The 16,648-nt window shown below is 40.5% G+C and overlaps 1 protein-coding gene across 4 annotated transcripts in view; it reads right to left on the bottom strand.

Annotated features, from left to right (window-relative positions):
• The window catches only part of CSPP1 (centrosome and spindle pole associated protein 1), a 115,831-nt gene extending 100,794 nt beyond the window's left edge, over window positions 1–15,037 (bottom strand). For 3 of the 4 annotated variants that reach the window (XM_060115968.1, XM_060115970.1, XM_060115971.1), the window contains exons 1-3: window positions 14,870–15,037; window positions 5,120–5,228; window positions 3,573–3,672 (exon numbers count right to left, since the gene is read on the bottom strand). In XM_060115968.1, coding sequence (XP_059971951.1) covers window positions 3,573–3,672; window positions 5,120–5,218 — 199 coding nt within the window. In that variant the 5' untranslated portion in view covers window positions 5,219–5,228; window positions 14,870–15,037. The remainder of the gene's footprint in view (window positions 1–3,572; window positions 3,673–5,119; window positions 5,229–14,869) is intronic. The other variant, XM_060115969.1, reaches the window with a different exon arrangement.
• Between the last annotated feature and the right edge of the window lie 1,611 nt (window positions 15,038–16,648).

The following is a 16,648-nucleotide window of genomic DNA, read 5'->3' as shown; positions in this document are numbered from 1 at the left end:
TAACAAAAGATCCCATGTATCTGAAGTAAGAGAAGTCTTGTAGATTAAGACTTGTAGAAGTCTTAATCTGTGAAGTCTGGTCTAAATCTGGGTAGTTGGTGTCAGAAGTCATTGTAATGCTCCTCAAATCCTTTTGTGAGAGGTGTTAGATAAATGTTGGAAGAAGGAGCCGCAGTGGATAAGCATTATCCATGAATATCATCATCTAACAGAAGTGAATTTACAAAATCATAACAATGTAGTGGTACATGACAGCTGTACCACTGATGTGGCAGCTGTACAATGAGCTATTAATAGACTGTCTTCATTGGCTAAAACCAACACTGCCAGTTTATATGTTACTGATAGCTACTAGGCTTAATTATTCATTCAAAGTACAGTGTCACAGAGCTTTAATTCAATATATAATTTTAGACCAGTTTGGTTTTTAGACCAGCTTGTTTTATAATTCCTACATGAGACCACTTAAGGGAAACTCTCTGTTGCCCAATTATTTTACATTTTTCCTAATGTCAAAAATTAAGTATTTGGCCTAATCTTAAGGCCACAATTATTCACACAAGAAATCAGGAATTGAAGGCTAATAAGGTGCAAAATTAGTCAAATTATATATTATTCTTTAGTAAGATTCAATGTGCACCAAAAATAATTATTACTTCGGTTGGCAATAAAAGAAACAATCCATAAAAATTAAATTCTACACACCTAACAGAACTGTTTATTTTTGCAATGGGGACCTTCATTCATTCATTCAAAATATCTTCTCTAAGCACTGAAATGCCAGACACTGTGTTAAGCAATGAATAGACAATGGCAGGAAAGCTGGTGTGCCACTGCGGTAAAACAGAGAGCTGAACAAGTTCAAAACTATCCTTCAAGGGGAGAGCCAATGTCACAGGAGCACAAGGCAGGAACAGCCAACATAATCTGGTAAAAGTAATAAAAGAGTAAAATTATCATACAGGAAATAAGAAGCCATTGAAGGGTTTGAAGCAGGGACTAACATGATCAGATTTGGTTTTTGGAAGGATATCAACAGGCAGTGCAGAGACTTAGTAGAGGAGGCTAGGCTGTAAAACAAAAAGAACACTAGAAAAAAATGTCAGTGAAAGACAGTGGAGGCCTACATAAAATAACCTCTGTGGAATTAGAGAACAGTAAACTTATTTGAGGTTCAGGTGTTAGAATCAGCTGAACTACGTAATTATTTGCTATGGGATACAAAAAGGAAGAGAGGAGTCGAGGATGACCACGCAGCCAGCTCAGTAAAAGTTTGAGAGGAGTAAAGTTCATTTTGCACATGTTGATTCTGAGCTCACAACATCCAAGCACAGATGTTAAAATATTAGATATATGGGTCTGGAGTTCATAAAAGCAATGGGAACTAGGGATAGAGATTTAGAAGTAATGAACGCACTGATGATAAATAAAGCCCTGTGAGTGAATGAGTCATTCAGGAAGTATATGAAATGAAAAGGAGGCCTAGGACAGAGCCCTGAGGGATACCAATTAAGGAAGAGGGAGAAGTCACTGACTGTAAGTTGGACTTTAAACTCTCCATCATTTGTGAATGTAATAGTCAAAGAATAATTTTTAATATAATTCTTAAAAATCAAAAACCTAGTTTAAAAAAATGCGAAAGGGGCTTCCCTGGTGGCACAGTGGTTGAGAGTCCGCCTGCCGATGCAGGGGATACAGGTTCGTGCCCCGGTCCGGGAGGATCCCACATGCCGCAGAGCGGCTGGGCCCGTGAGCCATGGCCGCTGAGCCTGTGCGTCCGGAGCCTGTGCTCCGCAGGGGGAGAGGCCACAACAGTGAGAGGCCCGCGTAACGCAAAAAAAAAAAAAAAAAAAAAATGTGGAAGAAGTCAGGAAATTAAAATTTATTATCCACCAATTATGTGCCAGTCATCTTTTCATATGTATTCAATTATTGCCACAATAACCTTTTAAGATAGATGCAATTCTTTTTTTTTTTTTTTTTTTTTTTTCTTTTTTTGCGGTATGTGGGCCTCTCACTGTTGTGGCCTCTCCCGTTGCGGAGCACAGGCTCCGGATGCGCAGGCCCAGCGGCCATGGCTCACGGGCCCAGCCGCTCCACGGCATATGGGATCCTCCCAGACCGGGGCACGAACCCGTATCCCCTGCATCGGCAGGCGGACTCTTAACCACTGCGCCACCAGGGAGGCCCTAGATGCAATTCTTAAGATGACGAAACAAGGAGCTTAAATAACTTGTGCCGGGTTGCAAAGGCATGAGAGCCGCAGTCCAAAGCAAACTGTAACTCCAGAATTTCAGTCATTCTGTCTGACCTTAGTGCTTGAGAGAACGTACTATCAAACTTTTAAAAACATTACCTGTTGGAATAATTAAATTTTTCAATCCATAAAAATTTAGGACTAGAAGATAATCCAACTTTTTAATGTTACAGATAAAGAAACTGAGTGCCTTAGAGATTAAGGCACTTAACCAAAATATAATGCTTAAGTTCACTAAACCTGTATATTGGCCAATAATTTGTAACAGACTCAGAATGGAAAGCATTATCTATATATGAGATATTAAAAGTATGGCATTCACTTTGAGCTGTTTTTCTAGTAGAGACAGAGAGCCCACTATCTACTCAATCTCTTGGCCAACATCCCCTTGTATTCCCAGTGGAATACAAATGCAAAGCAGCTAACAATTTAGGAGTACACCCATGGCCATGAAAAATCATCCACATGAGAACAATGCTTTAACCAAATGCAACTCATCATATTTGACTTCCTCTATGTGAAAGTTTCAGTCCTCATCAGTAATTCACAAGATACACTTTTTAAATATTCATACATTTTCTTTAAAAAAAAAATGTACACCTACCAACAAGCCAAAATGAGGTAAAGTTTCCCAAATATTTTCATACCAAACCATAACCAAAGACTCAATATAGCTAAATATTAACTTATTTACAATTCTAATATAGTCATCAATAGTATTTTGTATCCTTTAAGCATATGTCTTTGACTTTTAAATAAAAACAAGTCCACCACGTTTATTCCACAATTAACACACTTTCTCTCTCACATACACACAAATTCCATTCAAAATTTTCAATTTTAGGCTTCCCTGGTGGCGCAGTGGTTGAGGGTCCACCTGCTGATGCAGGGGACACGGGTTTGTGCCCTGGTCCGGGAAGATCCCACATGCCGCGGAGTGGCTGGGCCCGTGAGCCATGGCCGCTGGGCCTGCACGTCCGGAGCCTGTGCTCCCTAACGGGAGAGGCCACAACAGTGAGAGGCCCGCGTACCACAAAAAAAAAAAAAAAAAAAAAAAAAATTTCAATTTTGATACATACTTATTGCTATGATTTCTATAAATCATAACCAAGACAATAACAGTTAAAATGGGAAGAAGGTTCTCAGTATACATTATATTTCATATGTAGACCATACTGTCACATGTAAGATTCCAGAAAGGAAAGAGTTATTTACTAGGATTCCAAATTTACCTTTTTTTCTGACAAGACAAAGCTCTTTCATGACAGCCTGATAAGAATACCTTAAAGTTAGTTTAGCACAGCTAATGACATACCTAAGGAACCCTTGGTCTGTTGACTGTTTGGTGGTATGTTTTCCTTAGCCATGGAGATTAATATTTTACTGTTTTCAGAAAGCTTCTCTGATGCTGTTCCCTGAAAGAGACATAATATTTACAAAATCAGAGGGGAAAAAAACCCACAAAATTTACAATTAATCTCAGTACTTTTATTAAACAACTTGATGGAATTACATGGTACACCATAGAAGAAATTTAAATGTAAGGTTTGAGGAGTTAACCAAAGGTATTTAATATTGCAATGTTCTATTATTTAGCTCACTGACTTATCAACAAATACTCACTGAGTTCCTGAAACAGGCACTGTCCTGGACATCAAAAACATATGAGTGAAAAAAATACAAAAGAATCTCTGCCATCACAGAGCTTATAAACTACTGTGGCGACAAACAATAAACGTAATACGTAATTAGATTATGTTATATGTAGCGAGTGATACAGAGGAACAATAGAAAGAAACAGAACAGTGTGAGGAGTCCCAGAAATGATGAGGGAGGGAATGCAAGGCCTGATTGAGAGGGTGATGCTTGACCTAAGACTTAAAGATTATTACCTATCTACTATAATATTAGAAATTATAATAAAGCTGTACACTGTCAGTTAGTCCTAAGTACTGGAGAGTGGTTAAGAGCATAAACTGTGGAGCTGGACACATAAAGGTTCCAATCTTGAATCCACTACTGTGTGTACCTGGACAAATTACTTAACCCCTTTAAGCCTCATCTTCTGGATCTGTAAAACAACAAAAATTCAGCCTTCTTCACTGGGATTTTATGATTAAATGATGTAATACCTGTGAAGTCCTTGGCACAGCTCCGTGTACAAGGCAGATATTACGGAAAGAAAGCAAACTAGTGTGATGGTGAAGAGAACAAGCGCTGGATTCAGGCTGCCAGGGATCAAAGCCTAGTTCTACTAACTCTGTCACCTAAGTCTCATTACTTAACGTCACCATGCCTCAGTTTACTCATTTGGAAAATGACAATAAGAACTACTTATCTCATAGATTCATGCAAAGTATCAATGTAACCTCTAAAGACTATGCCTCATCCATAGTTAGCCCATGATAAATATTAGCTATATGGGTAAAATTCCTCTATAATTAGGGTGTCCATATTTTCTATCATTTCAATCAGGATAACTTTGTCCAGGACAAATGCTTAAACCAGACGACACACTGGGACAACAAGCAAAGCAGGACTGTCTTGCGCAAGCCAATATATACAGTTACTCTAATTAGGATGGACCGTATGGCCTAGATTAATCTACATTCTATATCTTATTACACACACTGAGCCCATGAGAGGAAGAGCCACATCTGTCTAGATTAGTGCTATATTCTCAGAGTCCAGCACAGTCTCAATAACCATCAAACGTAGGAAAGCTTTTTCAGACGCGGCTTTCAGAAACATTTTAACAAATGTATATTCTGAAAAATACACACAAAAAAACTATTCTAATGAATTTACTTTTGTAGATTTCAAAAATGTTTAAGATACTGATTCATTAAAAAATTAAATTACCTTCATTTCCATGTAAGGTGGATCACTTTCCAATTCTGCTTTGTCTCTGGCCAGTTTGGCTTTTCGCTCTTCAATAAATTCATCCAAATTATCAGCCATGTTGCAGATACTAAAAGAAAATTTTTTAATAATTTTTTAAAGCCCTTCAGTGAGCATAGCTATATCAGAATATCTTTAGGCTAATTATTAACATGCAGGCTTTGTCTACATTTAGTATTCAATCTCAGTTATCAAATTGAGAACTTCAAACAAGCTTGAATGAAATTTGCCTACCTGCTTTCAATCCCAACTCGCCCCAAAACCTACAACCTACTTTAAAATATCAGAAAAGAGATAAAACAGAAAATGAACCATCACCACCATCCACACATATACACCAAAAAATCCCTGAAGTCAAAGCACTTTTTTTTAAAGTTTCTTTTACTATTTGGAGATAATTTTGAACTTACAAAAAAAGTTACAATATGAATAGTATAAAGAACACCTGCATACTCCTTATCCATTCCCTATTGCTAAGATTTTGCAACAGTTGCTTTACCATTGTGCACACAAGTTTGTTCTCTTTACACAATTTTTTCTAAGGTCATTCAGAGGGTGAATTACATATATCCTAGTCCTTTACCCCTAAACGTTTCAGTGTGTATTAAGAATTATTCTTGGGGGCTTCCCTGGTGGCGCAGTGGTTGAGAGTCCGCCTGCTGATGCAGGGGACACGGTTCGTGCCCTGGTCCGGGAAGATCCCACATGCCGCAGAGCGGCTGGGCCTGTAAGCCACGGCCACTGAGCCTGCGCGTTCGGAGCCTGTGCTCCACAACGGGAGAGGCCACAACAGTGAGAGGCCCGCGTACAGCAAAAAAAAAAAAAAAAAATTATTCTCGGCCTTCCCTGGTGGTGCAGTGGTTAAGAATCCGCCTGCCAATGCAGGGGACACGGGTTCGAGCCCTGGTCTGGGACGATCCCACATGCCGTGGAGCAACTATGCCCGTGAGCCACAACTACTGAGCCCACGCGCCACAACTACTGAAGCCCGTGTGCCTAGAGCCCCGTGCTCCACAACAAGAGAAGCCACCGCAACAACAAGCTTGCTCACTGCAACGAAGAGTAGCCCCCGCTCACTGCAACTAGAGAAAGCCTGCGCGCAGCAACAAAGACCCAATGCAGCCAAAAATAAATAAATTTTTAAAAATTAAAAATTAAAAAAAAAGAAAAAAAGAATTATTCTCTTACATAACTTCAATGTATTTGTCAACTTCAGTAACATTGACTTTTTAATCTACTGTCCATGTTCCAGTATTGTCACCTGACCTAACTGTGTCCTCTACAGCATATTCTTCTCTCTCTCCAGTTCAGGATCCAGTCTAGGTTGGGTACAGCATTTCATTGTTACATCTCTTTAGCCTTCTTTAATTTGGAACATTTCTACACCCTTACTTTGTCTTTTATGACACTAATATTTTTTGATACCACCCACCCTCCACCCACTCTTTTTAATAGAATAGTCCTTATTTGGAGTCTGCCTGATGTTTCTTCACAAGTAAATTCAGGTTATGCATTATCAGAAGAAACATTACCTAGGTGGTGATGTGTCCTAAAGGTGTCAACAATTAGAGACACATGTCCACCTGCTCCTTACTAGTGATGTTATTTTTTATCACATGGTGGTCAAGACTGATTTCTGCATTACTGTTTCCTTGTAACTAATAAGCGGTCTATAAAAAGATATTTTTAGGCCATACAAATATCCTGCTCCTGATGAAAATTTCCAAGATTTAGCATCAACTGGTGATTCTTTATTGATCTAATCTTTGATTCTACATGCCTGCAAAATGCTAACTTTCCAATTCCACCACTCCCTGCATATATATTTACAAGTTGGCACTAATCATTCTGTTCTAAAGAGCCCTTCCTTTGTCCATATTTATTTTCAGCTTATTATTAGTAAGAACTCATGAATTCTTATTTTTTTTCCATAAGTCTTGGATTTTTAAAATCATAAGTTGTTGATTTTTTGAGGAATAACTTATATGCCATAAAGTTCACCCATTTTAGTGAAAGGTTCCATAAGTTTTAGTAAATTCATACAGTTGTACAATTATTACCACAAGCATACTTCCATCACCCAAAAAAGTTCTCTCATGCCCCTTTGTAGTCAATCTTCACTCCCACCCCTGGCTCAGGCACTGTAAGATGTTTTGTCTCTATAATTTTGCCTAATCTGGAAATTTAATATAAATGGATCATATAAGATGTAGTCTTTTGTGTTGGCTTCTTTAACTTAATGTAATGTTTCCAAGATTCATCCTTGTAGTTGCATCTATCAGTAAGTACTTGTTTTTTATTGCTAAATAGTATTCAATTATATGGAAATATCATATTTTGTTTATTATTCACACATTGCTAGACATTTGAGTTGCTCCTATTTTGGAGCTTACTTAAGAATAATGCTGATATTGGGGCTTCCCTGGTGGCGCAGTGGTTAAGAATCCGCCTGCCAATGCAGGGGACACGGGTTCGAGCCCTGGTGTGGGAAGATCCCACATGCCACAGAGCAACTAAGCCCGTGCGCCACAACTACTGAGCCTGCACTCTAGAGCCTGCGAGCCACAACTACTGAGCCCACGTGACACAACTAGTGAAGCCCGCGTGCCTAAAGCCCGTGCTCCACAACAAGAGAAGCCACCACAATGAGAAGCCCGTGCATGGCAACAAAGAGTAGGCCCCGCTCACTGCAACTAGAAAAGCCCAAGCGCAACAACCAAGACACAACGCAGCCAAAAATAAATAAATAAATTAATTAAAAAATAATAATAATAATACTGCTATGAACATTTGTGTAGAGGCTCTTGTGTGTTTTCAATTCTCTTTGATAGATACCTAGGAATGGAATTGCTGAGTTATCTGTAACTCTGTTTAACGCTGTGAGGAACTGCCAAACTGTTCCTCTCATTCCAACCAGCAGCGTATGAGGATTGTAATTTCTATATATCCTCACTAATGCTTGGTATATTCAGTCATTTTGATAGCCATTCTATTGGGTATATAGAAGTATCTCATTGTGGTTTTAATTTGCATTTCTCTAATGACTATGATGTTGAGCATCTTTTTATGTCATTATTCATATATCCATATATATAACCATTGGCACAATGTCTTCAAATCTTCTGCCTATTTTTATTTATTTATTTATTTATTTATTTATTTATTTTTTGCGGTACGCGGGCCTCTCACTGTTGTGGCCTCCCCCGTTGCGGAGCACAGGCTCCGGACGCGCAGGCTCCGGACGCGCAGGCTCAGCGGCCATGGCTCACGGGCCCAGCCGCTCCGCGGCATATGGGATCCTCCCAGACCGGGGCACGAACCCGTATCCCCTGCATCGGCAGGCGGACTCTCAACCACTTGCGCCACCAGGGAGGCCCTTCTGCCTATTTTTAAAATTGTTTTCTTATTGAGATGTAAAAAAAAATTTTATGCACACTGGATACAAGTCCTTCATCAAACATGTTTTGTAAATATTTTCTCCAAGTCTGTGGTTTGTTTTTAAATTTTCTTAATAATGTCTTTTTTTAATACTTTATTTTTTAGAGCAGTTTTAGGTTCACATCAAAGCTGAGCATATGGTACAGGTTTCCCATATACCCTCTGCCCTGACTCATGCATAGTCTCCCCCATTATCAATCCTCCACCAGAATGGTGCATTTGTTACAACTGATGAACCTACATTGTCACATCATTATCACCTTAAGTCCACAGTTTAAATCAGGATTCACTCTTGGTGTTAAACATTCTATGGGTCTGGACACATGTATGCCACACATCCACCTTTACTGTATCATATAGCGTTGTTTCACTGCCCTGAAAGTACTCTGTGTTCCACCTCTTCACTCCTTCTTCCCCTCTAATCTCTGGCAATCACTGACCTTTTTAATGTCTCCACAGTTTTGCCTTTTCCAGAATGTCATATGGTTGTAACCATACAGTATGTAGCCTATTCAGATTGGCTTATTTCACTTACACGTACTACTAAGGTTTCTCATTGTCTTTTCATGGCTTGCTAGTTCATTTCTTTGTAGTGCTGAATAGTATTGCACTGTCTGGATGTAACACGATTTATCCATTCCTTTACCCCACTGAAGGTTAGCTTGGCTGCCTCCAGATTTTGGCAATTATAAATAAAGCTGCTATAAACATGTGTGGTGATGTCTTCTTAAGAGCAAAGTTTTTAAATTTTATGAAGTCCAATTTATCCATTTTTCATCAATTTTTAATCAATTGTTTGTGCTTTTTGTATCCTATGTAAGTTTTTGCCTAACCTGAGATCACAAATATTTTTGTCTATTCTATGTTTTCTTTTAGAAGTTTTATAAGTTTCTCTCTTACCATGTATTATTTCTTACATCTTATACCTATGATCCATTTCAAGTTAGTTTTTGCAAACGGTGTAAGGCAAGGGTCATCAAGGTTCAATTTTGTTTGTATATGGAAATTATTTCAGCACCATTTTTTGAAAAGACTATCTATCCTTTCCTCATTGAAACTAATTTTTTTAAATACATCTTACAAAAACCCATAAAACTTATTGACTAATTCAATGTGTGGCAAGAAAGGAGCCAGTGATGACCAAAGTTTTAAGTCCTGGAAACTAAACGTGGACAGAATCCTGGACAAAAATAAGTCAGAAGAAGCTGGCTGGTGTGGAAAGGTTTGCTTTAGCTGTGTTATGTTATAGCTAGTCAGACATGCTAATGGAAATGTCCAGCAGAGTCAAGACTCAAATTCAAGAGAACCACATTAGAAATGTTTATTTAAAAGTCAACAATTTTAAAAATAATAGTTGAAGCTGTGGTAAATGAAGGTATATAGTGAAAAAAGATGACCCAGAACTAAATGATGGGAATGTTCACTTGAGGGGGTAACAGAAGAATTGAAGCTGGAAAAAAAAGTACAAAGAAGGAATAATAAAAAGAGGATATAAAGCAAAACCCAGTCAAAATAATTTGCGGGGAAAAAAAAAAGATACGAGAAAAAAAGCAGTAAACAATATCTAATGCAAGAGCTAGAGAAAAAAGCATCCACTGAATTTAATGTTTGGAGGACAATAATAATTTGCAAAAATGTAGAAAAGCAAGTTTTACCTAAAAGAAATATGTTGAAACCTATATCGGTTAAGTAGTACATAATGTGAACTTCATTCTATTATTTACTACCAAAAAGAACAATGATTTTAAAATATGGCCTTAGCAAAATATATTACAAACCAAGAAAAGTTAATATACTTTAGCCATTCTTAAAGTGCAATTTGTCACAAAAGATTTTTCCTAGTAAAAATTCAAAACAGTTCAACAGCAGAGTTTTCAAGTTAAAGAAAATCACTTCTTAAAATCCCCTAATTTCCCTAAATATTTTGTCTGAAAGAAATAAAAGATAATGGTGGGATAATACATACATAATAATATAATTTGCTATAAGACTTCATGAAGAATTTAAACAGAAATGTCATTAAATCTAAAAAAAAATGTTTAACAGGCCTCTTGCACTCTGAGCTATCTAACATCTGTTAACAATTATTAGTTTAACATGTTCACTTCTTAGTTTTAACCAGACTTTGAATTTATATACTTGAATTTCCCTGTACTATAATAATTTAACATTAATTATAAATTCTAGAATTGATTTCACATAACGGTAATCACAGCAATAAAACACATTTTTAAACAGTGGTAGTGAGCATAAAACATGCCATAGCTAAAACATGAAATTTATTAGATATAAGTACATATTTAATTATCTCTAATTTTGCCCTGCTGTCTAATCCGATTAGAATATAGTATCTCTAATACTAAATTGAAGAGTCAAAGATACTAATAAGCTTTCTCCTGGCAATGCCCTCCAGACAAAGAATGCCAGGAACACTACTATAGTTAAACTATTTGGATTTACTACTCATTGCATTGAGAGATGTCAATGCCCACCATGGGGTACGCTGGAGTATCTTATTTTTTTTATTTTTATTTTTTTCTTTTTGCGGTATGCGGGCCTCTCACTGTCGTGGCCTCTCCCGTTGCGGAGCACAGGCTCCGGACGCGCAGGCTCAGGGGCCATGGCTCACGGGCCCAGCCGCTCCGCGGCATATGGGATCCTCCCAGATCGGGGCACGAACCCGTATCCCCTGCATCGGCAGGCGGACTCTCAACCACTGCGCCACCAGGGAGGCCCTGGAGTATCTTATTAAGAAGGTGTTAGAAAAGACTTACAGGTTTGGGGCTTGTATTAGGTGATTTGGGGGAGGGTTTAAGGGAGCAGAACTCTGCTCAGGATTAAATGCTGTCAGGAAGTGAGCGTAATTCTTTGGTTGGACATCTTAGTAAATCTCACCCACAGCGAAGCTGTAACTAGGTAAAACAGCAGCAATCATAATCAATTGGGAGAGGTGTCTGGCATTTTGTGGCTGGTACCACATTGATGTTTCGTCTATGGTTGGACATAACTATGGAGTGGTACTGTTTTTCTCTTGCCCCATCATGGACACAGAGCAGCTTTGTCTGATGTTGATTTTCTGTGCAACTGCTTATCTTCAACAGAAGAACACCAAGCCTAAGCAGTATTGTCAGGCCAGTTCCTAGCAACACCAAGGCCTTGGTGATAGTACAGGCCATCCTCTAGCTGTCATGGCCATTTTTCTCTTTCTCACTCCTAAACACATGTGACAACGTATATAAAACATATTTCAACTACAAAATTATTCAAGAATTACTTAATGAATCACAGAAATTGAATGAATGGATACAGCCTAAGTACAAAATAGAGTAAAAATGCTTACAATTTAAAGATTAAGTTATAAGAAAGATCAGCTTAAGGAAACCTAAATGGGATTCTTTATTCTTCACTCTACAATATAACATCACTCACACTTTTTCCAAGATATTATTACCAGGTTCCCCCCCGCCAGGAGCTGTGCACATAGTATGTAGATGATAAATAGTTTTCAGAAAATCAGTTTAACTGAAAGACATGGATCTGAAACCAATTTCATCACTAATTGACTCTATGTGATTGACCTCAATGTGTTCCTTAACCTCTCTATCCCTCAGTTTCTTCATCTGTAAAATGAAAGTATCTACTCTAGAGTTGCTATGAAGAAAAAATGATACAAAATGTATGGCACCTTTGACACTTAGAAATCAATAAATCATAGCTGTTTTATTAATTCTCATTAGGGGAAAGGAATATTCTAAATACATTTTATTGGGTTAACTCAAAGTCTTTGTATACATCAGTACTCACTTTTTTTTTTAAAAAGCCTCCGAAGTACATTGGGATTCAAATCACCAATAACTGATACTTGTTTACCATAATCCAAATCAACATCTTTAAATCTTAAACTTAGGCCCTTCGTGCTTATTATATAGATGAAAATATAAGCAAACCAGAACATACTCATTCTGCAAAGCCTGAGTCAATCTAATAAACAGAGGATCCAGAAAGAACTGAGTAAGCCCAATTCCTTTTCCCAATCTCACCAATCACAAAGAGAAGGGGAAATGTTGCTCCCATCCTTCGCCCTCTCAAGTGAAGTGCAAATTTCCACCCCTCTATAGAATTAGGAATGGAAAATAACTCCCATCCCAAAGGAGAACACTGTTCAAGATGTTAGGGCAATGAAAAGTATAAAATATGATCCTTGCCCTCAAATTTGGACAAGATTATGTCCCCTGTCACAGTGGCTCAGTCTAGCCAGACTGGGAGTTAGGGACTGATACCCACCCATATAGGACCCAGTAGCAGTATCAAGAAAACAATTTGAATAAGTCTGGAATTCACAGTAGAGTCCAGGTTGGAGAAAAAAGGGTTAGCAGTTTTTAAAATAATCTCTAAAGCTATAAAAGAAGAGGTTGTCAGGAAAGAGACCCTAACATAGGAGAACAGAATAGCAGGGTGGGATTACATATGGCTGTAGGGTGCAGGGGGAAGCCTGTGAAAAACCCTTAGAAGAAAGAGAGGGAGGGATGAGCTGAACCAGAACTATGTTTCTCATTTCCCATCCATCTGGAGATCTTTCCACCAAGTGAAAGGTGCTCAATCTTTTTCTCCTGGCAGATGACATCCACATGAGCAACTTCCAAGGGCACATCCAAATTTTGACAAAACTCTCTAAATGTTGCTAAGAAGTAAATACCATGTTACAGGGGGGAGAAAGGAGGTTGAGGGTTAAGATACAGAGAGAGCGCAAATATATAAAGGCACAACTAAGTCTGTTAGCAGCTGTTAATAATACATCATTAATGGTGACTAAGGACAGTAACATAAATTAGATAACCTTTTGGTTATGCAAAATTGCCAAAACATTTATTCAAACAGTTCTGTCTCCCACTCTGGAAAGTAATCAGAACTTAAGTGAGAATGACGTTAAAGGGATAATCTGAAATCTGCTCCACGTTTGAAATAGTTAAATCACATGTGTAAAAACTTCATTTGAGAAACAGTATACTGAAAACACCCTTTTTCAATTTACCCTATCAATTTACCTCCCTTCCAGTAGGTTATCTGTACTGCAGGAGACCCAAAATTTCATCCCTAGGGAACATTCAGCATAAACTTAACCAGCAGAAAGTCAGTTTACTCCTAGTAAGAAAAAATATGCAGAAAAGAAAGCAGCATCCTATTGGTTACCATGGGATTCCTTTTTGCTTGTCAACATGAAAAGCCATTCTTTCATATAAAGTTGAACCTCTCTGAGGATAATTGGCTTTTTACAAACTCATATTGGTTACTATTTGGCTCTAGCATTTCCCGAGGTGTTTGGAAACTAGGTAGTGGTTTACTTTAGAAATTAGTCTCCCCACAACAAAGAAAGAAAGAAAAAAAAAGAAATTAGTCTTCCCAAAATTCCAAGCTAAACTTCTTAATCCTATAATCTTGAGAGCCAGCCTCTCTCAGAAGATGAGTCCCATTGCTAACATTTACTAAAAAAGGGATTCCAATCCCAGGTAACAATGCTAAAATCAAGGCAATTAGAAAGAAGAGGTTCAAGCTCAAGGAGCCGAAGGGAAACAGGATTAATAACAGCACCGACCTCACAGGGCTGTGGTAATTAAATTTTACTTGCAAAGCAAAGCACTGAGAAGCAACGTTGGGTGCACAAGCACTCAATAAACGTTAACCACTAACCCGCACCGAGTAAAAGGAAAGGTGCTTCGGAGGCTTAGCCAAGCCAAGCAGCGGAGGGCGGCTGATGGGGAGGGAAGGCACGAAAACCGAGGCACAACTGGTCTCTGGGCACTGTGAGTGGCGGCCTCCTTAGGAAGCGTCAGCGCGTTGTCAGGCAACCGGGTCTCAACAGCACCCGAGGCGGCGGCTGCAGCTGCGGCCCCGGGGTCCAGACCCGAGTCCAGACCGCACAACCAAGGCACCGCCCCGGGCCGGCATTGCAACAGCGAGATCCTCACGCACAGTGAGCCCCGTCCCCGGAAACCGGGCACCGACCCCCAGCCAGGTTGCAGCGAGGCCCTGACCCGGTCCCGGGTCCCCGGCCCTGCTGCTGCTAGACTCCAACCCCGTAACTCGGGCACCGCCCCTAGCCCGGCGGCCGCGAGACCTCAGTCGGCGGGGAACACCTACCCCCACCCCGACCCCGTTACCCCGGGACCTCGGCCAGCCCGGCCGCCGCGAGACATCCGCCCACGGCGAAGCCCTGCCCTCGCCCCAGGGCCGAGAACCCAGCCCCGGCCACACCCTACCAGGCCCGCTCCCCACCTGCGGCCGACGGACTCTTACTCAGGAAAGCGGGCTCCTGGGCTTGCGCTGGGGAGACGCACAGCGCTCTAGCGAGGTTCTTCGCGGTCCGAAGAGGTGGCGGCGGTCGTCCAGCGCAGAAATAGGGTGACAGGCTGCCTGGCCCGGGCTCCGCCTCTCAGGCCGAGCCCTCCGCCCGCCCTTCGCCAACGGCCAAGCGCGGCCCCGCCCCACTACGGCCGCGGGGCAAGGCCACGCGGCCGGGGGCGCCCCCTGCCGCCCCGGAGGCCGCAAGACGCCCAGCAGTTCGCAGGGCTCGCCTACACCTGACCTGGGTACTCAGCCACCTGGTTCCCCTGCTCCGCCTGGAGACTGTTAAACCGTGGGGGACACGTCCCCAGGCTAAATTGATTCTGTCCCCTCCAAACCTTCCAAGCCCCAGCTTGGAAGGGGGCGGGGGGCTGGGTAGGGCGAGGGAAGGGTAGGTTTGGTAGTGATAGAAAAACTGTTAGCATACCTCTCCGGGGCATCACTGCTCTCCCAGCAGTCTAGACAACGTTTTGTCCTAGGCTTTTACTACTAATTTCAACATATTCAGTTCACCCAATATTTAGTGGCCATATACTACCGCTAGAAAAGAGACCTCTAGCTTCCCAGGACAGTGGGACTAAGAGTCCTTTATCTTAAGTTACTTTGTATAAGGGTTTGAAAGACAAATTATCTTCAAATGGAAGTTAATGTCAAAAACCTCAGGCGGGGGTGTGGACTCCATAATTCTCATGTTTTTGTCTTAACTAAATGTCACACACCTTTCTAGGAATAGAGGATACAACTCAGAGCGGAGTGCCCTGCACTCTGAAGCTTACAGTGAAAACAATACTTCCAAGTAAACAAATACATTATTTCAATGCAATGTAACAGTTACAGAAGCACCTACAGACATTTAGAGTCACCGTGGAAGGAAGATTACTGGAGAGAGAAGGAAGTCAAGAAAGACTGCATGGTAGGGATCGCTGAACTGTGTTTTTAAATATTAATATGAGCTCCCAGTCAGAAAAGTAAGGGGAGAGCACTTCAGGCAATGCTGACCACTTATGCAAAGTTTCAGGGTAACTAAAGAAAGATGAAGCTGGAGAGGTGAACTGTGATGCTTTTTTTCCACTTTTTTCCCAGCCAAAACATTACTGAACATCTATGGTAGGTGTTACAGATAAAACAAGGAATGAGAGACCTGGTTCCTGTGATTTGGAGCTTGGAATCTAGTGTGGAATGGGGGAAAGCAGGAGAGGAAGAATACCAAAAAGCAGCAAATAAATGAAACAGTTAAACACTGTATTAACCCTTGGATGACAACAAATAGTCCCCGTAGACCAATCCGGCCTCGGGGACAGAGGTGGTTCCATAGATTAGTGCAGATTAAACTGTGAACTATTGTAAGAACTGGGTACCGGACACTTTCAGTACACCAACAGCTCGCATAGATGTTACTTTTTACAAAAGCGTCAACCGACATGACCGCAGCGATCCACCAGTTTCCACAGCCCCCTCGGAACGCTAGAGAACGCCCCTCTAGGGAAGTCTAGGGCCCGGCCAGCACGCGCCCGCAGGATTTTACTCATGTGCAGTGATTCACGTGTTATTCTCTCAAAACCAGCATTCAGAACCACTTAACAGGTCAGTTTTTCCACAGACATCCTTTATTTTTTCTAAGTCTTTCAACAAACTTATTTCGTTTAAAGTACATACACCCACACAAAAATGCTTCTCTCCCCCGTCCCAGCTTAAGGATCCACCCATTTT

The sequence above is a fragment of the Mesoplodon densirostris genome, chromosome 13 (genome assembly GCF_025265405.1).
Source record: "Mesoplodon densirostris isolate mMesDen1 chromosome 13, mMesDen1 primary haplotype, whole genome shotgun sequence".
NCBI classification, from domain to species: domain Eukaryota; kingdom Metazoa; phylum Chordata; class Mammalia; order Artiodactyla; family Ziphiidae; genus Mesoplodon; species Mesoplodon densirostris.
The sequence above is the reverse complement of the archived record's forward strand: the minus strand, read 5'-3'. Positions and strand labels throughout refer to the sequence as shown.